The following is a 24,795-nucleotide window of genomic DNA, read 5'->3' as shown; positions in this document are numbered from 1 at the left end:
GGAGAGCACGTCTCCCACTCAGGCACCCCTGCCGAAGCGCAGAGCCCCCTGCACCAATGCGTATTAACAGAGCGCTCTCATACTCAGGCACTGGCTGCAGATGGAAAGGACACAGGATGGGCGTGTTCTCGATCTGCGAAGCGAAGGCTCCCGGGTGCCGGCCCAGGTCTGCAGAGTCGCAGGGCCCTCGGCAGGCAGTCTGGCCTCTGCAGGGTAGCTTCTTGGGCTGCGCTCTGAGTGGAGAGAGCTTGCCTGCCTTCTGCAGCTCACCACCTCCAGGATTCGGCGCGTTCTGTATTGCACTGGCATGCCGAAAAGGAGACAAAATAAAACCGTTTCAAGTGACGGCAAAGTTAGGTCTTCAAATAACATACACAACATAACTGGATGATGTCTGAAAGCTAATGTATAATTTAACAAAATCAAATCTCAGATTTAAAGAAAAAAACAAACAGAAACAGGTTAGTTTCATTTATGAAGATAAAAACATAATGCTACACATTCACACTCAAATCATTCTCATGTTCTATCAGCCTGAATAACTTTTACCAAGAATTTGGAAATAAATTTTTTTTCTTTCATCTAACAAATTAGGAGATGCTCAGAGCTACAGTCTAAAAACACAAGGCAAAGTCTCCCGCAGGCTGTAACACACTGGAGTCTACCTCGGTCACTCCAGGAGTGTAAGAGAATGTGGATGCCCGGCAACAGAAATGCGTGTTCTCTAGTTTGGCCTTGGTCAAGGGGCTTCAGAAACAGAACAAACCGATCTCAGCGGAAGGAAAACAGAGCTGTAGTGAGCTCAGTGTTTCCAATCGTCAATTAATTAAAGACATGCATGGCTCAAATCCTTATTCTCTCTGAAAGGTAAGTAGGTCAAAAAACAAAAAGGAAACAAAGACTGAACTCAGATGGTCACTCCAAAAAGCTTATATTTCCATCCAATATGGCAACAAAAATACACAAGGTGATAACAGCTGTGTACTCAGACTGTGTACAAGCAACCTGGCCAGTGCACTGACTTTTGTCCTCTTGTATGCTAGCACACTTTCCTCTGGACAAACCACCTCTATCCTTCCCTCCACACCACACACTCTGGTTAACTTGCATGGCGTCTTCCCAAGCATCTGTCTTTAAGTACCATTTACTGAAGTCGATCTGTAAAGAATGGTCGACTGTGAGATCTGTCGGACAGGCAGGATGCACTTTCTTAGGGTCACCTCCAAGAGCCTTCACCGCCTCCCTCATAGCAGCAAAGTCCACCATAGCTGGGATTCCACTACAAAACAAAAAATGGTCAAATCATAATATGGTTTTAATTGCTTTTTATATTGTCTAATAAACAACTAACATACACATATTTTTGTAACAAGTATTTACCAAATGCCTTCAATGTGCTAGACACCAATGAAACAAGGCCAAGTACCACATAGCTCTGGCTCTCAAGGAATCTGTAGCGAAGGCATAGCAATGCTTACAGAATAAGTACTGAGATAGTACTATACACCAGGAACCCAGAGCAGGGGCACACAAATCAGATTTGGTGGGCACGTGAAGGGAATGTTCTACCTAACTCTTAGGACCCTTTAAAACTTAGGCCAAGGCTAACTCTTACGGTGATTAATTCCAGGCAGTCTTTCAGGCTATTGTAAAGACTTGGGATTTTCTTTTAAGTCTGATGGAAGCCAACTGGTGCATGGAGGAATGATAAGGCCCGAATAATATTTTTAACTAAGCCACCCCATCTACTATGTAAAAGACAGACTGCAGATTGCAAGTGTGGAATCAAGACTACCAGACTACAGCAGCTGTCGTCCAGATAAGGAAGGGGCTAGGACCGGGTGACAGTGGTAGAGATGGTAGGAAATATTTGAACACAGACACATTTCAAAGGCAGCACTGACAGGATATGCTGACAGAATACGCAGTACTAAGCAAAGAGGAGCCAAGGCTAACTACTAGATTTTTGGCCTAAACCATTGGGAGGCAATGGTGCCGGTCAGTAGGACAGAGGGCTTAGAAAGGAACAGGTGACGTGGGCCGGGCAGTCAAGAAATCAAGTACTGGGTGGGTTGTCTGAGAAACCTATCAGCTATGTGGAGGTAACAAGCAGGCAATTAAGCAAAAATAAATAATAAATGGTTTAAGAATAAATGCTTTAAGGAATACATGTCTAGTTTCTACTGAACTGCTTCACTTTAGAAAGGGAAATTTTTAAAATTCATAAACCAATCTTCAAAATTAAAAAAAAAAAAAAGCCATCCACCAAGGAGACTGATTTCTAATAAGGGAACAATGAAGATTCACTATGCAAAAAACTATCACTCACGTAAAATCTTGAAGAAGAACACGGGCTGGGAAAAAGGGCACTTCAACATTGCTTTGTTTGGTTTTCCAGTCTAAAATGTTCATAACATCTTCCTTTTTCATTAAAAAGCCATCACAATTTCGTACAGCAGCTTCCAACAGGACCCGTATTGAGTAAGGCAGAACATCTGATCCAAAAGAAAAGATGACTATTAGTGAGAGAACAGTCATACCTACATATTCTAAAAATCACAATAACAAAAAGATGCATTTTTCTCTCAAAAACACTCACTGCTCAGGTGAGTACACCTGGAATCCGACCCCACCCCTTGTAACAGCAGGCCTTCTGTAACTACTTCACCACAGAGAAGAAAACCTCCAAGGAACAGACGCTCTGATCTGGACCTATCGGCCTATGATCGTGAAAAATGAACAGCTGACATTCAGGGAAGACACAAAAAAACTGAAAAGCACACAATGTCAACTCAACACAATAATGAAAAAAACTCTTATTGTGGCAAAAAAAATGGTTATGCTGTCTAAATTCCATTAGGACGCTTGGGTGATTAAAATTCATTTCAGGGAACCTCATTCACTCTTGATTACTAGTTTAAGGGTATCAAGGAGACAGATTTTGCTATTTTTAAACTTTTAGTCCTATTTAATTCTCACATCAGATTCTGTCACAGTGTTTCCTCAGTACTTAAAGGGAAGACTGAGGGAATAAATCATGCTAGCTCACATTAAAGGAACGAAGGGTTCTACACACTGATAAGGAGTGATCGCCAGAATTCTGTCCTCAAGGGAAAAGCAGCATGATGGGGCCAGCGCTGTGGCATGGCAGGTAAAGCTGCCACCTGCAGTGCCGGCATCTCACATGGGCGCTGGTTCTAGTCCTGGCTGCTCCACTTCCGATCCAGCTCTCTGCTATGGCCTGGGAAAGCAGTAGATGATGGCCCAAGTCTTTGGGCCCCTGCACCCATGTGGGAGACCCAGAGGAAGCTCCTGGCTCCTGGCTTCAGATTGGCTCAGCTTTGACCACTGCAGCCATTTGGGGAGTGAACCAGCGGATGGAAGACCTCTCTTTCCCTTCCTTCTCTGCCTCTGCCTCTCTGTAACTCTGCCTTTCAAATAAATAAATAAATCTTTTTAAAAAAATCCTGTAAAGGACTTCCTTTATATATTAAAAAAAAATAAATAAAGCAGCATGAGCCATGTTCACAGTAGACCACCTTTCCTCAAGAAAGGAGGTTAAACACACACATGCAAAATAATTAAAGGGGCCAGCGCTGTGGCACAGTGGCACAGTGGTTACATAAAGCCACCACCAGCAGTGCCAGCGTCCCATATGGGCGCCAGTTCAGGTTCTGGCTGCTCTACTTCTGATCCAGCTCCCTGCTATGGCCCTGTGGGGCCTCTCCACCCACACAGAAGACCCAGATGGAGGATGGAGGCTCCAGGCTCCAGGCTCCAGGCTCCTGGCTCCAGGCTCTGGATCGGCCCAGCTCCAGCCATCACGGCAACCTGGGGAGGGAACCAGCAGATGGGAGATCTCTCTCCTCTCTATATACCTCTTAAAGCCGCCTTTCAAATAAATGAATAAATCTTTAAAAATAATAACAAAACATAAATTTAAAGTATACATTTACAGTGTTTTTTCCCAAGAGAACAATGCAAGGCTGATCTGAAGAACCCAGCATGTGTCCCACACAGCACTTCCGACTGGGCTCCTCAGTGAGATATACACTAAGGAAAAGAAGAATGACTGAGAAAACAAACCACATAAAGTCGTTAGCACTGTTATTGTCCTATACGGTATAAGAAAGCAAGTAAGTATTTTTGTTACTATGGTTGGAGACCAAGGGTTTCCTGAGGAATGATACACATGTACAAAATCAGAGTAGCTACGTTTAAAAAATTAACAATTTCAGTTTTTTCAATTGAAAACAAGGGTATGAACTCATGCTTTATTCTTCTCTTTCTAAAAACACACGTATTTCCTAGTTCTATCCACTGAACACACCCAAAACAATGACAACCTAACAGTAACAAACTCCTAGGGAAATCAGTTTATTGTTTGTAAATACTATTTCTCATCTAAAAAAGTCAAAAAGCTCTCAGGAGAAACGGCCAATTTCTATGTCTGGAGAAGAATGATACACAAATGAGCCCAGGACATCCTCTCTCAGTTACCAAAGACTAATGGGGACACTGCTGGGTCAAGGTGAGCATCCGCGACTGCTGACTGCAATTCACCGACACCCGTCAGACAGATTAACAGCCCTGAGTTCACACTGACTCTTAAAAACCCCTGCAACCATCACCAGTGAAGCTGCTAGGGCAACTTCCGAAAGGTGACAAAGTGAAAAATCATTACTGTCCTTTCCTGCTTTCAAATCACCAAGTAGTTAACTCAAAGTTCTTTGTTACAGATGAGCTAATAAAAATTCTAATAAACTTAGAATGTTATAATTAGAAAAACCACCAATGAGCAGCACCCTGTGAATGGATCTGGACAATGATCAGAGTACTACCATCAGAAGGTTCTGTGTGCATGGGGAACAGGTGAGGGCCATCAGGCTGCTAACAACCAGACTCACTGCCATCAGAGTGAGATACCATTCGTCTCCTCACACAACAGAAACAAGCAGCAACAAGGCCAGGGCCAGGGCACCTTTGTTCCACCAAGGGCCACTGGGTATTTGTGACATCGTTCACAGGCCAGCCATACAGCCTGCTATAGAGTTAGTGAATTCCAGGTCTCAGCTGCAGTTGCCTTGGGAGAACCAGGCGTTCGCCATCCTGGATTAGGACATGTTCTTGCAAAAGTAAACAAACAGTGCCCTTAAATACCGTGAGTCTCATCAAGACAGCAGCCTCAACCTTCAGTTACCAGGAGGTCTGAGGGAGCGTGGAACACAGTGAAACCAGAAAGCAGCAACCTGCGAGACGCAGGACAGACATCCAGCGTCCCCAGCACGGGAGCAGCGGGGGGAGGAGGAGGACTGCTGGAGACCGAGACTTCACTCAGCCAGACGCGAGGTGTGCGCCCCGTATTTGGATATCAGCTGATCAAACCAAATTAATAATTACACTTTTGAGGCAGAGAAATTTAAATTGGACCAGGTTTTAGACTTTAGTAAGGAATGACTATTTTCTTAGTGTAAGAAGGACACTATGATTCTGTCGGTCCTTTTAGACACCAGCTATGATATAGGACAATATTTTCAGTTAAGAAAATGCAGGAATATTTGAAAAACACTAATGAAATGATGATACCTGGCTGATAAATACATAATGCATTATACTATTCTCTCCCTACATTTTTTTTTTATTAAGAAAGTATTTACTGGGGCTGACACAATGGCGTCGCAGGTAAAGCCGCCGCCTGCAGTGGCGGCATCCCATATGGGAGCTGGTTCGAGTCCCAGCTGCTCCGCTTCTGATCCAGCTCTCTGCTGTGGCCTGGGAAAGCAGTGGAAGATGCCCCAAGTCCTTGGGCTCCGGCACCCGCATGGCAGACTGGGAAGAAGCTCTGCCTCCTGGCATCTGATCCACACAGCTCCACCTGTTGCAGCCATTTGGGGAGTGAACTAGTGGGGAGAAGATCTCTCTATCACTCTCTTTGCCTCTGCCTCTGTAACTCTGCCTTTCAAATAAATAAATCTTAAAAAAAAAAAAAAAAAGTATTTACTGACTCTTCGAGACTGTTCCAGCACGGAGAGAACTAATCAGACGTGGCATCTGTCCTGAGAGGTTCAGACCACAGAACACAAACAGAAATGTACAAACAGCAGCAGGCACTGCAAGGGACGTGAGGAGGATTCGGCAGCAAAGACGACGCGGACTTCCTTGGCTGCAGTAAGCAGTGAGGCCACCTCTCAGAAAGTGGGATGACCTTTTTTAAAACAAAACAAAATCCCCTTTTTTTTAAAGATTCAGAGCCCTTATGGGATACCTGCACTGCAGCCGGCGGCTTTACCCACATGCCACAGCATAGGCCCCAAGAAAACCAATTTTTTAAAATTAATTAATTTATTTATTTGGAAGTCAGAGTTATACAGAGAGAGAAGAAGCTGCTTCACTCCTTAACTGGCCACGATGGCCAGAGCTGCGCCAATCCGAAGCCAAGAGCTTCTTCCAGGTCTCCCTCGTGGGTGCAGGGGCCCAAGGACGTGGGCCATCTTCTACTGCTTTCCCAGCCCATAGCAGAGAGCCGGATCAGAAGTGGAGCAGCCAGGTTGCCGGCACTGCTGGAGGCGGATTTACCCACTACACTATAAGTGCTGGCCCCAAAAAATTTTTAACAGACCATTCGGAAATAACAAGAAGGAAAATATATCATCGAAGGTAATACACAAGATTAACCTTTTAATTTGGTTAATCAGTCTACAAAAACAATCTCAGAAATACTTTTTAAGAATTCCATTAAATACTTAGCTAAACATGGTAAACACAGCACTTACCTCTGCTCCCTCCTGAATCCCACTAAGACAAGAGATGAAAAATATCAACACTATAAACCCACAAGGAGAAGCAAAATCAACAAAATCCAGGAAAACAGAAAGTGCGCAGGTGAGTGCTAACCCGTGGCACTCTGAAACTAAAATGCCAACACCAAGAGGAGGAACTGGGATTCCCTGGATTTCGCAGGAGCATCAGAAACTAGAGGACAGAGGCCGGCATTGTGGCACAGTGAGCTAGCAGCTGCCTGCAATGCAGGCATCCCATACCAGAGCACCACTTCAAGTCTCAGCTGCTCTGCTTCCAACCTGGCTCCCTGCTGATGCACCTGGGAAGGCAGTGGAAGCTGGCCCAGGTGTTTGGGAGACTCAGATGGAGTGCTGGGTTCCTGGCTCTGGCCTGGAATAGCCTTGGTTGTGGCAGCCATTTGGGGAGTAAACCAATGGATAGAAGATGGATGGACTGATCTCTCCCTCTCACTAAAAGAAAAGGGAAACTAAAGGACAATGGAACAAAGTGTTCCAAGTTCCAAGTGAAAATAATTTCCAGCCTAGAAATTTACACTTAGGCAAACTTTCACTTAATTATGCAAGGTATCAAAAATCTATTTCCCAGGCACCCTTTCTTAGGAAGCTGCTGGAAGATATGGCATATAAAACAAGAGCAGAAAATTAGAAAACCATGAAATCTAGAACAGTGTTCAGCACAGGAGCAAGAGCCAGGAGGCCTTCAAGGACAAAAGCCACAGAGCACTCGGCCTCAATCGCAGCAGCAGATGAAGTCCAGGTGGGACACTGTCGGGGGGGGGGGTCAGCTGGTGACTACCTGACTACACGCGGCAGAGTCTGGGGATGACTAAGTCACAGAAAACCACGCAAGCAAAGACACATCAGGGCGGGCACAGTGCTGAAGTCATCGCTTTGGCCATCCACATCCCGTATCAAATGCCTGGCTGCGAGTCCAGCTACTCTGCTTCCGACCCAAATTCCTGATCACGTGCACCCTAGGAGGCAGGGTAATGGCTCAAGCGCTTTGGTCTCTGACACCCACATGGGAAATCCAGGCGGAGTTCAGGCTCCTGGCTTCAGCCTGGCCCAGCCCTGGCTGTTGTGGGCATGTGAGGAATGACCCAGCAGGTGGAAGAGCTCTGTCTTTCACATAAGGTGGAAAAAATAAAAATAATAAAACTTCGTTTACATTTAAAAATAAAATCTAGTAAAAATACAAAATTGTGAGAGAAATGAGATGTCATCCCCGTCTGGACCTGGATTGGCTGAGAACTATTACTCATAACAACATTCAGTATCTATCTTACCAAAAATTATGATGAGTCCATGGAGAGGACACTTCAAAAAATTCATGGAAAATGGAATTAAAAGGTCAAGTTCATTTTGGTGCAAGAAATTTTGAAATCTGCATTTCTGGGGTCATCAAAAAGTTCATGGAAAAGGTGTACTATGAAAAAAAACTGCATGGATTTCAAATTTTTTTGCACCAAAAGCAACTTTCCTTTTCATCCCATTTTTCTACAAACTTTTTGATATACTCTCATATGTAGAAGTGTCAAAGTGTCGTTTTCTATCATGGAAAGTCTAAAACTGAAAAGCCTAAAAGTGAAAAAAATCAAAAAACAAAGTTGTATATAAGCAAAGTTATTTAGTACAGAAAAAGCCACCAAAGATTTGAAAATATTCTGTGGGGAGTAGAAACCGGGGATTAAGGGATTAAGGGACTACTACTTTGTATGTTTATTACCTGGGTGGGGGCTTTAAAATCTATCATTTGAGGGGCCAGTACTGTGGCACAGTGGGTTAAAGCCCTGGCCTGAGCGCAGGCATCCCATGTGGGCACCAGTTCGAGTCCCGGCTGCTCCACTTCCAATTCCAGCTCTCTGCTATGGCCTGGGAAAGCAGTAGAAGATGGCCCAAGTGCTTGGGCCCCTGCACCCACATGGGAGACCCAGAAGAAGTTCCTGGCTCCTGGCTTCGGATCCGCACAGCTCCTGCCATTGCGGCCATCTGGGGAGTGAACCAGTGGATGGAAGACTCCCCCCCCCCCCCTCTCTTCGTGTAACTTTCAAATAAATAAATAAATCTTTAAAATAAAACAAAATAAAATCTATCATTTGAAAATTTAACAAGCAATTTTCAAAGAGTGTTAGGAGAGAAAGCTAATCACAGATGTTAACTGGGCTTTTTGTTATTGAAATAATTGTCATTAAGAAGCACTATTACAATTCTATCCAATTTCAAAGCTTTAATTAACTTGCCTACTGCAAGAAAAGATGCAAATGAACATTCCCCCCCCCCCGCCCCCCCAGCTGGTCTCCAGACAACACCAAACCCTTCCCTCCCTGGTGTACTTCAGACTGCACTGAACCAGTTCTGCCTATGTGACCAACAAACACGGCTGTGTGGGGCTTCCAAGGCACGTCTAGGAAAGCACGGCGGCCTCAGGCTTCCTCTCTTGATCACCTGGTACCGGGCCAAGCACCCAGCCCTGAGGGCAGGCACCGGCCTCTGCGCCAGTGACACCTGCCCATTACCTCACACTTCTCAGCTAAGGCATCCACAACCCAACACATGGGAACTGTAAGAGATAAATGTTTACTGCTGCTGCACAGCCAGTTTTTGGCTTAACTTGTTATGCACAAATATAATTTTCTTCCTCAACTTTTTAAACAATAACATAAGCAGTTATTTAGGACCCACTAAGGGGCAAATACTGAGGTGCTTCACATGCATTACCTCATTTAGACCTTAAAGTAGGCCCACAGGCATATTCCAGTACCAAAGTGGACAGCAAGCCAGCAACTGTGGGAAATGGGCACAGATGCTCTGCCTGTCTTGCCCATTTTGGAACAGGAACAGCGTTCAGGAAGGTCCTTTCTCCCTCCCCACTCTCCAGCCCATCCCGCATAGTCCCATGCTCCAACTCTGCCATCATAAAAACTCCCTACACTTCCAAACTCGCTGACGCCCACCTCAGCACGCATGTCCTCCTCCCTTACCTGGCGGCACCGGGCCCCCACACCTTCCCTCCTTATGCACTCGGGGTCTACTCGGTTTCATCTCTCCCCCACCTTTTTTTTTTTTTCCACCTGATCTGTCCAAGAAAACGATGACCCTATTTTGAAGCTGGTGCACCCCATATCATTTCCTTGCTCATAAAAAACAGTCCTTTCGGGGCCAGTGCTGTGGCACAGCAGATTAAAGCCTTGGCCCGCAGCACCAGCATTCCACACGGATGCCTGTTTGAGTCCTGGCTGCCCCATTTCAGCTCCCTGTAACGAGTCTGGGACAGCAGCAGAGGACGAACCAAGTGTTGGGCCCCTGCACCCGCGTGGGAGATGCTGAAGAGGCTCCTGGCTCTGGATCAGCTCAGCTCTGGCCGTTGCGGCCTTTTGTGGAGTGAACCAGCGGATGAAGATCTCTCTCTCTGTCCTTCCCTCTCTCTGTAAATCTTTCAAATAAATATTAAAAAAAAAAAAACCTGTCCTTTCATTTTTAAAAAAAAACTGTGCTGAATTATATTTTGCCTATCCTGTAAGTTGTTCTTTCCAAGTGTGTAATTTAATGAATCTTCAGTAACTGAACCGAGTCATGCAAACAGCACCATCCATCAGTCTGAGAGCATTTTCATCATCCAAAAAGATCCCACATGCCCATTTACTGTTAATTCCTCCCCTTCCAGCCCAAACCCGGGAAACCGCTCATCTACTCGTGCCATTTCTGGCTATTGGATGACATCACACAAGGTCTCGCTGGCCAGCTTTTTCACCGAGCACGCTCCTTGCAGCATCTGCATTAGCATCTCTCTGCTGAGCAGTATGCTGTCACGTGCCACGTGTGGCCCATCCAATCACCCACTGAAGGATACCCGGGTTTCTTCCAGTTTTCAGCTATTACGGATGCTGCTAGAAGATACCTGTCTGCAAATCTTTGTGTGGACAAATGTTTCCACTTGCTGGGTCATGTGGTAAATCTATGTTTAGGCCGGCGCCACAGCTCACTAGGCTAATCCTCCGCCTAGCGGTGCTGGCACACCGGGTTCTAGTCCCGGTCGGGGCGCCGGATTCTGTCCCGGTTGCCCCTCTTCCAGGCCAACTCTCTGCTGTGGCCCGGGAGTACAGTGGAGGATGGCCCAAGTGCTTGGGCCCTGCACCCCATGGGAGACCAGGAGAAGCACCTGGCTCCTGCCATTGGATCACTGCGGTGTGCCGGCCGCACCGCGCCAAACGCGGCGGCCACTGGAGGGTGAACCAACGGCAAAGGAAAAGGAAGACCTTTCTCTCTGTCTCTGTCACTGTCCACTCTGCCTGTCAAAAAAAAAAAAAAAAAAGAAAGAAAGAAAGAAAAGAAAAGAAAATGCCTGTTTTCCAAATTGGCACCATTTTACATTCCTACCAGCAATGTTCAGGTTACGTTTCTCCATACACGCCCCAGCATTTGTTATTTCCTACCACACCCATTCTTGTGCTGTTCAGTGGTGTGAGGACAAGGAAGAGAAACAAACTAATCATCAACCCAGGGCAACCGGGGTCAGCACAGACAGACACATGCTGAAAACGTCTGCTGGGTCTCCACTGCTTGCCCAGATCTGTCCTTTGTTCCTCTTACATGCTCATTTCTCCACACTCCCCAATCATTCATTCACACCTTCATCCACTCTCCCTAAAAAGTAGCAGTTCCTTCCTACCTCCCTTGCCCTCGACCCACAAGCCCCGAGACCCACCGTTCCTGGGTGGAGAAGGGAAGAACAGGACGTCTCCTACAGTCAACAGCTCCAGGGACAGCTGCAGCCCACTCCCAGGCAGTCAGCAACCAGTCCGGTCCTCTCTCCTTTCTTATTTACTTTTTTATTTATGTTGATGTTGCAGGAGGAGGATTAACCAAGGGAGCCGAGGCGCCGCTCTTTTTTTTTTTTTTTTTTTTAAGGTTTATTTATTTATTCGAAAGTCAGAGTTACATGGAGAGGGAGAGAGGGGGAGAGGGAGAGGGAGGGGGGGAGAGAGAGAGAGAGAGAGAGAGAGAGAAGTCTTCCATCCTCTGGTTCACTCCCCAATTGGCCACAACAGCCAGAACGGTGCCAATCCTAAGCCAGGAGCCAGGAGCTTCTTCTGGGTCTCCCACGCGAGTGCAGGGGCCCAAGGACCTGGGCCATCTTCTACTGCATTCCCAGGCCACAGCACAGAGTTGGATTGAAAGTGGAGCAGCCAGGACTAGAACCGGCGCCCATATGGGATGCCGGCATTTCAGGCCAGGGCGTTAACCCACTGCACCACTGCGCCACTGCGCCACAGCACCAGCCCCTTTTATTTACTTTTTAAAACAATCTACCCTTCAACTGGAAGTTAAACAACATTTAAACAGCTTCTAGTCTTGGTTTAACAAAATTAAAGTTTCCAAGAACTGCTTTCTTTGAATTCTCCACACCAAGTTTTTCTTTAAAGAATTATCTTTGTTGCTGGTGCCTACTTTTCCACCTTCCATTCACTCCCTCAGCCCACACCATCTGATGTCCAGCCTGCAAACCTAAGTCTAGCTGGAGCAGGGGTGGGAACCTTATGCCTGTCAAGGGCCATTTGGATATTTATAACATCATTCATGGGCCATACAAAAATTGTCAACTTAAAATTAGCCTGCTACAGATTGACTGAATTCTGAGCCCTGCCTGCGGCGGCCTCGACCAAACAGAATGATTTTGTGAGCTCTACATGGCCCGACGTTCCCCACCTGACAGTCCTGATCTCCCCTCAGCGACTGCACAGGATGAACAATGGCCTCCTTGGAACATTATCTACTGGATTCCACAACGCCTGGAAGACAATGTCCCATGTCTCCCATCCCCCATTTCTGCATGACGCAAGAACAGACGCAATGCCTGCCTTTGTTCTAGCCTTTTCCTTAAAGGACGTGTAGGAACAGCCTTGGAGGGAAGAGGCCTCCCTCTGGAGCAAAGGGCAGACATGCTCACTGCCCATTACTGAGAACTGGGTGCGCTGAGTCACAGTTCCCCTGTAGCACAGCCTGTGTGTACAGGAGTTCCCGGCCCTCTTCCACACCGCCCTGCAGAACCCGGAGCCTGGGAAAGCAACACAACTGCTGATACTGAGGGCAGTGCTGAGCTCCGGGTAAACACTGTCCATCGTCTGACATGCGAGTTGCCAGACCCCCTGCCCATATCCGTGGAACTCTGTCAGGGTAACACGCACACCTGCGAGGACGGTGAAGGTTCAGACCCTGTACAGCTCTTCACCCCCTGCGGCCCTGCCCCGGTCTCCTCGCCAGCCTCCACTCCTTCCCCGATCTTACATGCAGGAGTTGCTCAGAATTCCTACCCAGGCTCCTGCTTTTCTCCTTCTATACCGTCTCCCACAGGGCTTAGCTGCTCCTACATCTATCTCAATACCACAGTCCGCCTAGCCCCCGATGGAAAAAAAAAAGCCTCTTGAACACATACTGACATGTACCCAAATTCCTGAGTGCCCTCGGCTGAATTCTGGAAGTCCTCGCTGCCCTGTTCCTATCACCACCTGCTCTCGGGCCCCTCACTGAGGAGCACTGCCACCCACCTGTGCAGATGCTCACGCCAGACGCTGGACACCACCCTCGACACCTCTCACAGCCCTGCCTGCCTACCTGTATCACCACCACCACACCTCCTCTCGTCCTGGTTCTCCAGGTCATCCTCCCATTCCCACGACTCGCCCTGAACCAGTGGTTTTCCAAGTGTGGCCCCTGGACTCCTGGAGGACCCTAAAACCCTTTCAGGGACCCTTCTGCGGTCAACTGAGATGTTATTTGTTCTTTTCCACCATTCTGACATTGGCACAAATGGTTCAGAACCAACGGTGAGTAAAACTGCTGGTGTCGTAGCTTAACTGACCCTGGGAAAACCTAATGCACATGATCACACTTCTGAAATGAGCTGGTAACAGTAACTCAGTGGAAAACCCAGCAGGTGGTTGAGGCTCCGCGACAGTCGCTGAGCTCCGGCGGAGGCAGCCGGGGGAAAGGCACCCCCGGTTTCCCGCTACTCCAGGCTGAACGGCTCCCTCTGCACCAGGCAGTACAGTGCACCTCTCAGTACACGGTCCCAAGCTGCAGGCCTACACATGTTTTGTTTCTTCTGCAGACTTTTAACATTTTCAAGTTTAACTGCCAACATTTAAAACCCAGACATTTTTCACATGAAAATACCAGTCTCTGCAGGGCTGGTGCTGTGGCATAGTGGGTAAAGCTACCACCTGCAACGTGTCCCAGCTGCCTCACTTTCAATCCTGCCAGTGGCCCGGAAAAAGCAGTGGAAGATGACCCAAGGGTTCGCAGGTGGGAGACCCAGATGAAGCTCCTGGCTCCTGGTTCCAGTCTGGCCCAGCCCTGGTCATTGTGGCCTTTTGGGGTAGTGAACCAGTGGGTGGAAGATCAATTTCTCTTTCTGTCTCCCCCACAGTCTCTGTAACTTTTTCAAAATAAATAAATAAATTTAAAAGAAACCACAAATCTCTGGCTTCAAGATAAAAACCTGGTGGGTAATTTCACCAGCACCTCACCCCTTATAAAGGGCACATGTTCCCTACCCAGGCCATCCACTTGTTCCAACTGCCTCTCCGGTTCTGGAAGCACCAGCTTGCAACCTGTGTTGTGACAGATTCTCACAAGCAGGAGATGTGGAATCAGACTTCTGCGATCTTGGTCAAGTGGATATTACAAGTATTTAGAACTGGATACAGTAAACAATACATACAAGCAGTTTATTACTGCCATTATTAAGGTGGGAAACAGAGGAGTACAGCCGGTTTCTATTTTAAATCATAAGATACGGATCTAAAACTGTTTCCTTCCATAAAAGATGTCTTAACCCTAGGGAAATCACTTCAGACTCATACCCTCACTGTGTCTGCATACAGTGGACTTAAAACTACCCTCCCTGTACCAAGACGCAACGTACTGAAGGAAAAGCGTTCTGTCATTTGCAAAAGTGGAAAATTCCAGGTTGCAACAGTAGATGAAGGAAGCACCCACAGGGAGTACCAACATTAACACAGCTGGTAAGCTTTAGACAACACTGGGAAGACCACCAGACCACAGGGAGAAGCACTCAGGACTGGAGTCACAGTGTGCTGGGCCTGTGAAGTCCCACAGAGACGGTGGTCTTGGGAGTCCATTCTGGGAAAGAGGGGGCTAGGACCAACAGTGAGCAGCAGTACCTGTAGGGAAAACATGAAAACCCTGCTCAAGACCAGGGCCCCAGGGAAAAGGTTAGGGATCTGTTCTAGAGAGCCTTCTTGGAGCTGGCACTGTGGCGTAGCGGGCTAAGCTGCCGGCAGTATCCCATATGGGCCCTGGTTCGAGTCCCAGCTGCTTCACTTTCCATTCAGCTAATGGCCTGGAAAAAGCCGTGAAAGATAGATAGCCCAACTACTCGGACCCCTGCCACCCACGGGGATGAAGCTCCTGGTTCCTGGCTTCAGCCTGGTTCGGCCCTGGCTGTTGCAGCCATCTGGGGACTGAAGCAGCAGATGGAAGATCACTCTCCCTGGCTGTAACTCTTACTTTCAAATAAATAAATAAACCGGGGGGGGGCGGGGGGGAGGGAGACAGCATCAGGCAGGTGGAATACAGCAGGTAACTATTACAGGGCTAAGGAAAGCCTTAAAAAAATTTTTTTTTTTTTTGACAGGCAGAGTGGACAGTGAGAGAGAGAGACAGAGAGAAAGGTCTTCCTTTGCCGTTGGTTCACCCTCCAATGGCCGCTGCGGCCAGCGCACTGCGGCCGACGCACCGCGCTGATCCGAAGCCAGGAGCCAGGTGCTTTCTCCTGGTCTCCCATGGGGTGCAGGGCCCAAGCACTTGGGCCATCCTCCACTGCACTCCCGGGCCACAGCAGAGAGCTGGCCTGGAAGAGGGGCAACCAGGACAGAATCCGGCGCCCCGACCAGGACTAGAACCCGGTGTGCTGGCGCCGCAAGGTGGAGTATTAGCCTAGTGAGCCGCGGCGCTGGCTAAAAATAAAAATTTTTTTAAAAGCCTGCAACCCCACCTGACTCGGCAACAGGATGAACTCATGCCCATACCTCACCATAGTCAGGTTACTATCTGGGGCCAGCGCTGCACCGGGGTTGGCTAATCCTCCACCTGCAGTGCCGGCATCCCATATGGGCACCAGCTGGTGTCCCGGCTGCTCCTCTTCCCATCCAGCTCTCTGCTACGGCCTGGGAGAGCAGCAGCAGATGGCCCAAGTCCTTGGGCCCCTGCACCCACATGGGAGACCTGGAAGAAGCCCCTGGATCCTGGCTTCGGTTTGGCGCAGCTCCAGCCGCTGCAGTCATTTGGAGAGTGAACCACTGGATGGAAGACTTTTCTCTCTGCCTCTCCTTTTTTCTCCCTCTCTCTCTGCCTCCTCTCTGTAATTCTACTTTTCAAATAAATAAATAAATAAATAATTTTAACAACCAGCACTTACAGCTGCTTTATTTATAAGTAAAATACTCAAAGGTCTGTTAACTAAGCCATGAGGCATTCACACAGCAGCACGGTGCAGCCATGAGAAGGCTGCAGAGGCGCAGGTATCCCTTTCCACCTAACTCATCCCCTCACTCAGAAACCAAACAGATGCAGATAGCAAGGGACACCTGTATTCAATGACATGGAAAGATGTGCATGATATATCAGGTGGGAAGAAAAGGCTACAAAACAACGTACACTGTATTTTTGCTGAAAGCAGCATTTACATTTTTTGCATATACACATAAAAATAAGGCTTCCTGTGGTGTCTGATGTTCTTGACTTTTCATGATTGTCACAAACAAGAAAAACTCTCTGAAGAATGCACACACAGATCGCCTTTCAAAGACACGAAGCCCTGGCTCTACTGAAGACTGAGTGGGACTGCGGCTGCACAAGCCAGCAGGCAGGACAAAGGAAAGGGTGCGTGAGATGACCAAGAGCCCCGATGGAAGTCCCACTGCCAACAGCTACTCCCAGCCTGAAATAAACGTCCCCTCCCGCCAGGCCCCGCCTCCACCATCCTCCTCCTCACTCTCACCTTCACTCTGACTCCCCACACGGACTGGCTGCCATCATGCCCCGTCTGACACAATTCAAGGCTCCACTCCTCAGAAAGCAGTCTGACTGCTCCAGCCAACAGGCATGTCTCCCCCTCCCCGCACACAGGCATGCTTTCCCACTCAGAGACCTGCTACCGCGTCCCTCCAAGTCTGCTGCTGGTCAACACCCGAGTGCCTGTGAGACCAGTGTCTGCGTGCCCATGCGTATAAAGGTTCCTGAGCCTAACCTGGGCGCACAGAGAAAGCGGCAGTGGGAAGCAGCGCTCACATACCTGCGCTGTACTCCTGAGATAAGGAAAGTAAGCAAGGCGGACGGCCTGGGCCGGCTCCCTCACCACCATGCCCCGCCCCCTCTCTGTCCTTCTCTACTGTAAAAGCTGTAAAGCTAAAACCCTTCCTATTCTAGGCTTCCTTAAGGTAAGAGTGGCCCCTGACATTCTGGCCAAAGAGCCAAAAGCCTGTGTGTAGGGATTTTCTTCTTTTGCTTTCCAGCTTCTTGGAACAAGAATACAACGCCTGGAGGTGCAACCAAAAGAATCAAAGTGAGGTCAGTGTTGTGCAAGGGGCTAAGCCTCCACCTGCAACGCCAGCATCCCACGCGGGGGCTGATTCAAGTCCCGGCTGCTCCCCTTCCGATCCGCTCCCTCTCATGTGCCTAGTGCTTGGGCCTCTGTCACCCCCACGGGAGACACAGATGGAGGTCCAGCTCCTGGCTTTGGCCTGGTCGAGCCCCAGCTATTGTGGCTATTTGGGGAGTGAACCAGCGATGGAAGACCTGTCTCCCCTCTCTCTGTAACTCTGCCTTTCCAATGCTTTTAAGTCCTGGCAGCTGCAGGCGTCCTTGTTCTAGTTACCCTGGAGCCTACACAGTGGTTGACTGTCTTTCCTCCCCGACTTACACAGGGACGGCACACACTCTTCATTCATCACTCCCTAACAAAGCAGCGAGTAACTACTTGTCATGCCTCTCGGCCTGGCAGGCGTCAGAACGCGGCGGCCCTGAGTCCCGGTGACTGCGAAGCAAGGGCCCCTCTGGGCACACGTCGGAGGGGCCACTCCATCGGGTCTCCACAACACAGCAAGGGTTTCTGTTCAGACACTGAACAAACAAAATACTCTGTACCCAAGGTGCTCCTTTCTTTAAAAGTCCCTTCTTTTTTGGAAATTTTTTTCCCTTTTAAGAAATGACTAAGGCAATTTTTCATAAACCTCTCACAACACACTCTATGAAGAAAACCATGGTATTGATCCCAATACAAATTTGTTTTAAAGGCATTTATGTTTACAAGCATCCCATGATTCTATTCAGCATGGCTGTAAAGACTTGGGCAACTCTTGATTTAGGTTACCTAGGCATGCACTCTCAAAGTCATATACAGGGCAGTGGTAGCACAGCAAGTCAGGCCTCTGCTCGGGACACACGATTCCATACGGATGCCTGGTTCCAGTCCTGGCTCCTCATGTCTCAGACACAGCCTGCTAAGGTACCGCAGAGCCAGCAGTTGAGTCCTGCCACCCATGCGTGATACCCCAGACGGAGCTCCTGGCTCTGGCCCAGCCCAACTCCGGGTGTTGCAGACACCTGGGGGGATGAACTAGTGGATGGAAATTCTCTCTGTCACCCTCCCTTTCAAATAAGTAAACAAATTTTTAAAGGGGGGGGGGAGGCAGCGCTGTGGTGTAGCAGGTACAGCTGCCGCCTGCAGTGCTGGCACATCCCACATGGGCGCCAGTTCAAGTCCTGGCTGTTCCGCTTCTGATCCAGCTCTCTGCTATGGCCTGGGAAAGCAGTAGAGGATGGCCAAGTCCTTGGGCCCTGCACCTGCTTGGGAGACCCAGAAGAAGCTCCTGGTTCCTGGCTTCAGATAGGCGCAGCTCTGGCCTTTGCAGCCATCCAGCAAGTGAACCAGCAGACAGAAGACTGACCTCTCTCTCTCTCTGCCTCTTAAATAAATACATAAAATTTTTTTTAAAAAAAGAAAAAAAGCCAGCACTGTGGTACAGCACAGTAAGCTGCCACTCACGATGCCCGCAGGCCACAGTGCAGTGCTGGTTCGAGTCCTGGCTACTCTGTTTCCAATCCAGAGGAGACAGTGAGGTACCCCTGCCACCCACGTGGGAGACCAGAAGGGAGTTCCTGGCTGCTGGCTTCAGCTTGGCCCAGATGCTGGGTGCTGCAATTATTTGGGGAGTGAACCAGCAGATCAAAGATCTCTTTCTCCCTCTCACGCTTTCAAATAAATAAACCTTAAAAAAAAAAAAAAAAAAGTTAGGTACAGATGCCCATGCCAGCTTATTTTTCCTTAGAGATACTTAACTTTCACAGAATTAGTCACTACCTTCCTATGCACTTAATAGTTGTTTTTCATCCCCTGCACTTGGCAAATACAGGCCACTCATCAAGTAGGTGCACCGCCACAAGAGCTCCATGGAAATTATCTACTTACACCCTCACACACACTCTTCTCATATGGGGAAAGGAAATAAAAGGTCTTTCTTGTTTACCATCAATTTCATTGTTCCTTTTTCAGAACTAATGTAAACTCCTCACCATTGAAGGAATAAAATAAATGTAGAACTCACATGGCGCCGAAGACCAAGCTCTCTTAACAGGCATGGCTGGCAAACCACCGCAACTAACATGCACGGTGCAGCAGACCGCTCTTGCTTTAAATGGCAACCTAACTCTACGACAGACATCAGGTACGCCAAGATACCTAAATCTCGCAAAAAACCTGCACACGGCAGCTATTTATTCACAATCTACAGGAAAATTACAAGAACGATCCTCTTATTTGATGCAAGAAAGAAAACAAACCAAAACCTCGAGACTGCAGGGACGCTCCCTCCAAGGCCCCTGCAGGAGATCTGGCGCCTGTCTTTCACGCAGTTCTCACAGGGAAGCTCCCAAAGAGTAACCTTCACTCTGAGACAGTCTTCCCCTCACTGCCCTGAGTGAGAGTTTCTCAACCATCACTAAACTCAACTCGCATCCGGCGGCCCGGAGGGCGGCCAAGGTCAGCTTCCTGAGACCAGGGTGACAGGTGCACGTAGGTGTCTGCTGCAAGGGGGGGCGGGTCCTGGAGAGCCAGGCAGATCACGGGGCGCTGCTGTCAATTCCAAACCAAGAACAGCATGAGGAAAGCTTGCGGGCACCGACCATGTGACAGCGCGAGACACACGAACTGCTGTGGAGTGACATCAGTCAGGCTTTCAAAGAACAAAACAAGGGTGGGCGCTGTGGCATAGCGGGTAAAAATAAGCCGGCATCTCATATGGGCACCAGTTCGTGTCCCAGCTGCTCCGCTTCCCATCCAGCTCTCTGCTATGGCCCGGAAAGCAGTAGAAGATGGCCCAAGTCCTTGGACCCCTGCGCCTACGTGGGAGACCCAGAAGAAGCTCCTGGCTCCTGGCTTCGGATTGGCCCAGTTCCGGCCATTGTGGCCAATTGGGGAGTGAACCAGTGCATGGAAGACTTCTCTCTCTCTCTCTCTCTCTCTGCCTCTGCCTCTCAAATAAATAAATAAATCATTAAAAAAAAATTCCAGAAGATCCCACTACCATGCAAAGATAAACGCTAAACATGAAAAAACAAAACCACACGATACCAAACCTAAGGACAGGTGGCTGGCACAGCAGGTGCGATTTTGCCTGGGTGTGAGTCCTGCTCGCTCCTGGCTCCAGCTCCCTGCCAATGTGCACCCCAGGAGGCAGCAGGAGACGGCTCAAGTAGTTGGGTCCCTGCCACCCATGTGGAAGGGCTGGAATGAGTTCCCGGCTCCTGGCCCAGCCCTGGCTGTTGCAGATCTGGCGAATGAACCAGCAGATGGGAGACCGCGCTGTCTCTCTTCATCTCTCTGCCTTTCAAATGAACAAAACTTTAAAAAGCAAAACAAAACCAAAAATTGCAACAGTAGTTTCTTCAGGGAAAATACTTACTGCTTAATCAATGCAGATTTTTGAATGAGAAGTCACGGGCTTTCTTCTTCCTCCAACAAAAACCACCCCACGAGGAGCTTTTTAAATAGAGATAAATGCGGGTGTACCTCTCACAACAGGGTGGACGTAGATTTAAAACCTTGTCGGCTCGGCTTGACAAAGGCATTGTAGTTATCAAAAACTAAACAAATTCCAAAAGAAAGTGTAAGCGACATTACCATACTTGGCGCCTCCAAGTCTGGGTACATTGAAGAACTTCTTCTGTGAGCTGTCACCTAACGTTTCAATAAGGTGCTCAAAGGCAGATCCTGCAGGGAGAAAAATCACGTGTTCATTAAACGGCTTCGCACTACACACGGCTACCGCCTATTTTATTCAAAGTAAAACAGCGCGATCCCAGAGAATTTTCTGCAATGTTTGCGCTGTCCAGTGAGGCAGCCACTGGCCACGTGTGGCTACTGAGCGCTGGCCGTGTGGCGGCGGAGACTTAATCCCAATTCAGCCGACAGGTCGCCACGGCCCACCCTATGGGACAGTCCCAGCAGATCACTCGCTTCTGCAAAGCCCTGGAAAAGGACACGACTCACACGACGCCTAAGCGAGTTGGGGAGAGACGGGTCTTGCAAGTTCCCTAAGCACAGGCAGAATAACGAGAAAACTTCACCGTTACATTAGAAATTAAAAAAAAAAAAAAAAAACTCCGAAAGTCAAAAGACAGTTACAGAGCACTCAGACACAACACAAACTTCTCGGGTAAGACCTTATGAGGCCCGAAGACAAAAGGCAACACAACACCTAGCTAGGCAAGCGGGCACGGTCCCCGCGGGGCCGGGGGCCGGGCTGGGGGTGGGAGGCGGCCTCCTCGGAACGCGCCCCAGCTTCTAAACGCTCTTGGGGGACCGTGGCAGGGAGGCTGAGGCTGCAAAGCACCCCCAGACCTTTTGTGCAGGCTCCCGGCGGTGGGTGGGCGCGACCCCCGGGACGGCCGGGGCCGCCGTCCAAAACGAGAAGCGACCGGTCCAGGCCACTTTCAGAATGAGTAGCCTCTCCTCTGTTTTTTTTTCCGGCTATTTTTTTTGGGGGGGGGGGTCTTGCGAGGGTGGGCGGGGGACGAGACCTCGGGGAGACCTCGGCCTTGACCGGCCCTCGCTGCGCTCCCCAGGCACACGGGGGAGGGGCGGCTCAAGTGCGCCAGCGGAACCAACGGGGAAGCCGCAGGAGACCCCGGCCCCGGCGCCCACCCTCCCCGCTCGCCGTGGGGGGGGCAGCCGGCGGGCTGCTCCCCGCTCCAGGGGTCACTGCCCGGCGCCGGGAGCTGCGAGTCCAGGCCGGCGGCCTCAAGGGCGGCCCTGCCTGGCAGCAGCAGGGCGTGAGGGGCGAGCAGGCCCGGCGGCCGCGGCCTCGACACCCAGCGGCCTTGAGGGCAGCACCACCCGAGCCCCGCGCGCCTCGGACGCCGGCCGAGCCACCACAGTGGGCGACAGGAGCGAGGGGGCCCGGCGCCCGCGCAGCGCGCGTCTGCAGCAGCCAGACCCGAGTGCGGCGGCCCGCAACTGACCTGCGCTTGGGGCATCCATCGCCGGAGACCATATTCTCCCCGCGGGGAGGGGGCCGGCGGGGTAAGGTTGGGGGGGAAGGCCGGGCGGGGAGGAGGGGGAGGAAGACAGGCGGACTTGGTGAGGGAGGAAGGAAGGAAGCAGTCTCGCGCGCAAACACCGCGAGAGCCGCGGAGACAGCCCCGGGTCTGCGCTCGCGGGATTTGGCGCCGAACTCCCGCGAGATCTTCCGACGGGGAAACAAAGAAAGAGAAGGGGGCGGGGCTACGCGCAAGGCGATTCGGGGCGCAGCCGCGGCTGTTCTCGCGAGCGTAGGCGGGGCGCGGGGGTGAGGCTGCGGCGTTGGCGTCACTAGCGTGGCCTCGTAGCGACCCGTTACCGGGCCGTAGCTCGCAGTGTCCATTTTGGGGGTTCCGAGGTGGGGCTGCGGGGGCGGGTTCCTGCTGGGGGGTCTTCGGGAACAGGGGTGGGGAGCAGATTCGGGGAGGGGTCGCGGGAAACCGCTCAAGAAGCGGGTTCTGCGAACGTTAAGGCGTCCGTGACGTTAGCGCGTCTGACGCGGGCAGCCCCCACGCGCGTCCTCGAGAGCGCGGGGCCGGGCCGCTGGCGGGCGGTTGCTGATGCAGGAGACGTTCCGTACGAAAGCGTGCTGACGTGTCTCCTCCGCCCCGGGCCCCGCCGCGGGGCGCCTTATCGCCCACGCGGCTTCCGCGCCCACTCGTGCCCGGGGCCGAGGTCGGCCGTGGCTGCCCGCTGACCTCGCGTCCCGCAGTCCGACTCGCGCGCCCCAGCGTGCCCCAGCGCCTGGGGTCCCAGAGCCTGCATTTTCCTTCCCTTCCTACCCCTCCGGTTGCGCTCCTCCGCCCCCTCCTCCCACCGGGCAGCAGGTGCACCCCAGGTCTCCCCGAGTTCTCCCCGCCCCTCTCAGCCTCTCTCTTGGCTCCGCCTGGGATCCAGTCCACCTCCTAAGCCGGGAGGTGGGCATCCTGGTACCTGCTGGGCCAGCACCCCAAAACCCAACTCAAGGTTTTCCCCTTACAGCCATGGCTGCCTCTGCATCTGGGCCGTCAGTAGTGCGTGCACTCGCCCAGGCCACGAGCCGGCACGTTCTGTCCATGGCGCCTTCAGCCGTTGACCCAAACCCTGTCCACGCAAGCCCCGATTCCCACGCCGTACCCGCCTTCCTAGCTGTAGATACCCGTTAAGGCTTGCAGGTCTAGATGGCTGGGCCTTTTTCTCAGAAAGGCCCGAGCACCTGCCGCAAGCCCCATTTTCACCGTCAGGGAACTGAACCTGCAGCATCGGGGCTTAAGTAACTTACCCAGCGTTCCCCAGCTCCCAGAGGGCTGACTCGGGATTTGAACTCCCTTCGGACGGGTGCACACGCACACGTGTCCGACTTGGGCCCTCACGCGTGCTGTTCTACCCTTTTGCTCAGACCTTTTAGGCAGACTCTCCTGTCCGTCACCGCTGGAGTATCGCGGTCGCTCTTCTCGGAGCGCTCTGTTTCCCCGTCGGGCTAACACCTGCTCCTCCTCCTTCGGGCCTCTGTCCATTTGTTGTCACTTCCTACCGGGAGTCTTCTCTGATTGCCTCCCTGTCTGGGTTGGGACCATGAAGAAATGGCCTCCCTCACACCCTGTATTTCAGCTAAAACATTTCTACACATGAGTGTGATTGTCCACGGGCTGTATTTCTCATGTCTCAGATGCTTTCAAATGCATGCAAGAGAACACCCCGCTAACCACGGCTTAAACACCCCAGACCTGTAATTATCTCACCTCACGATGTCCGCAGTAGGCGGTCCCCGAGTTGGCACAAAGAAGCAACGGTGCCATCAAAGACCCAGGCCCGCTACTTTGGCCCTGCAGCTCTCCGCACCGGGCTTTGCTCCGGGGGACCGCAGCGTGACGTCATCGCAGCTACACCTTCAAGAGCAGGAGGGAAAGGGGCCCAGAGCGCTTCTCCCTTTTTATCAGAAAAGAGAATATTTTCCCGAAGACCCTCAGTAGGCCTCTCATGGACCAGAAATTAAACCAGGAGTTCTACACCCTATCCAACCAACACCACTTTGTGTTTTGTTTGTTTTTTTTTTTTTTTTTTTTTTACTTGAAAGGCAAAGTTGGAGAGAGAGAGAGAGAGATCTTCCACCTGCTGGTTCACCTCCCCCAACCACCAATGGCCACAAGGACCAATGCTGGGCCAGGCCGAAGCCAGGAGCCTGGAGCTCCATCCGGGTCTCCCACGCGGGTGCAGGGCCCACCAGGCACTTGGGCCATCCTCCACGGCTCTCCCAGGCTGCAGGCGGAGAGCCGGATCGGAAGAGGAGCCTGGGCTGCAGGCAACACAGCCTGATGTCAAAGCAAGGGACCTGACGTTGAAGCGGTCCTTCCGCCGGTTTCCGATTCGGGCAGTTTCACAGTTTCCTTTCTAGGGTGTGTGCTTACACGTGTAGAT

General features: G+C 50.5%; 1 protein-coding gene and 1 long non-coding RNA gene across 7 annotated transcripts in view; one reads left to right on the top strand and one right to left on the bottom strand.

The window, feature by feature from the left end:
• The window catches only part of IREB2 (iron responsive element binding protein 2), a 61,772-nt gene extending 37,878 nt beyond the window's left edge, over positions 1 to 23,894 (bottom strand). The window contains exons 1-6 of one of the 6 annotated variants that reach the window (XM_089310797.1): positions 22,341 to 22,490; positions 20,783 to 21,090; positions 20,457 to 20,704; positions 2,330 to 2,495; positions 1,142 to 1,279; positions 84 to 302 (exon numbers count right to left, since the gene is read on the bottom strand). In XM_089310797.1, coding sequence (XP_089166923.1) covers positions 84 to 302; positions 1,142 to 1,279; positions 2,330 to 2,430 — 458 coding nt within the window. In that variant the 5' untranslated portion in view covers positions 2,431 to 2,495; positions 20,457 to 20,704; positions 20,783 to 21,090; positions 22,341 to 22,490. Of the gene's footprint in view, positions 1 to 83; positions 303 to 1,141; positions 1,280 to 2,329; positions 2,496 to 6,773; positions 6,889 to 20,456; positions 20,722 to 20,782; positions 21,091 to 22,340; positions 22,552 to 23,659 lie in introns of those variants that run through there. The other 5 variants (XM_089310795.1, XM_089310794.1, XM_070054616.2 and 2 more) reach the window with 5 other exon arrangements.
• LOC127487814 (uncharacterized) lies at positions 22,623 to 24,402 on the top strand. Its single transcript, XR_007915058.3, has 2 exons — positions 22,623 to 22,756; positions 23,777 to 24,402. It is a non-coding gene; the product is annotated as an uncharacterized LOC127487814 (long non-coding RNA).
• The last annotated feature ends 393 nt before the right edge of the window (positions 24,403 to 24,795 follow it).

The sequence above is a fragment of the Oryctolagus cuniculus genome, chromosome 12 (genome assembly GCF_051225735.1).
Source record: "Oryctolagus cuniculus isolate XC-2025 breed Fujian yellow rabbit chromosome 12, ASM5122573v1, whole genome shotgun sequence".
NCBI lineage: Eukaryota > Metazoa > Chordata > Mammalia > Lagomorpha > Leporidae > Oryctolagus > Oryctolagus cuniculus.
The sequence above is the reverse complement of the archived record's forward strand: the minus strand, read 5'-3'. Positions and strand labels throughout refer to the sequence as shown.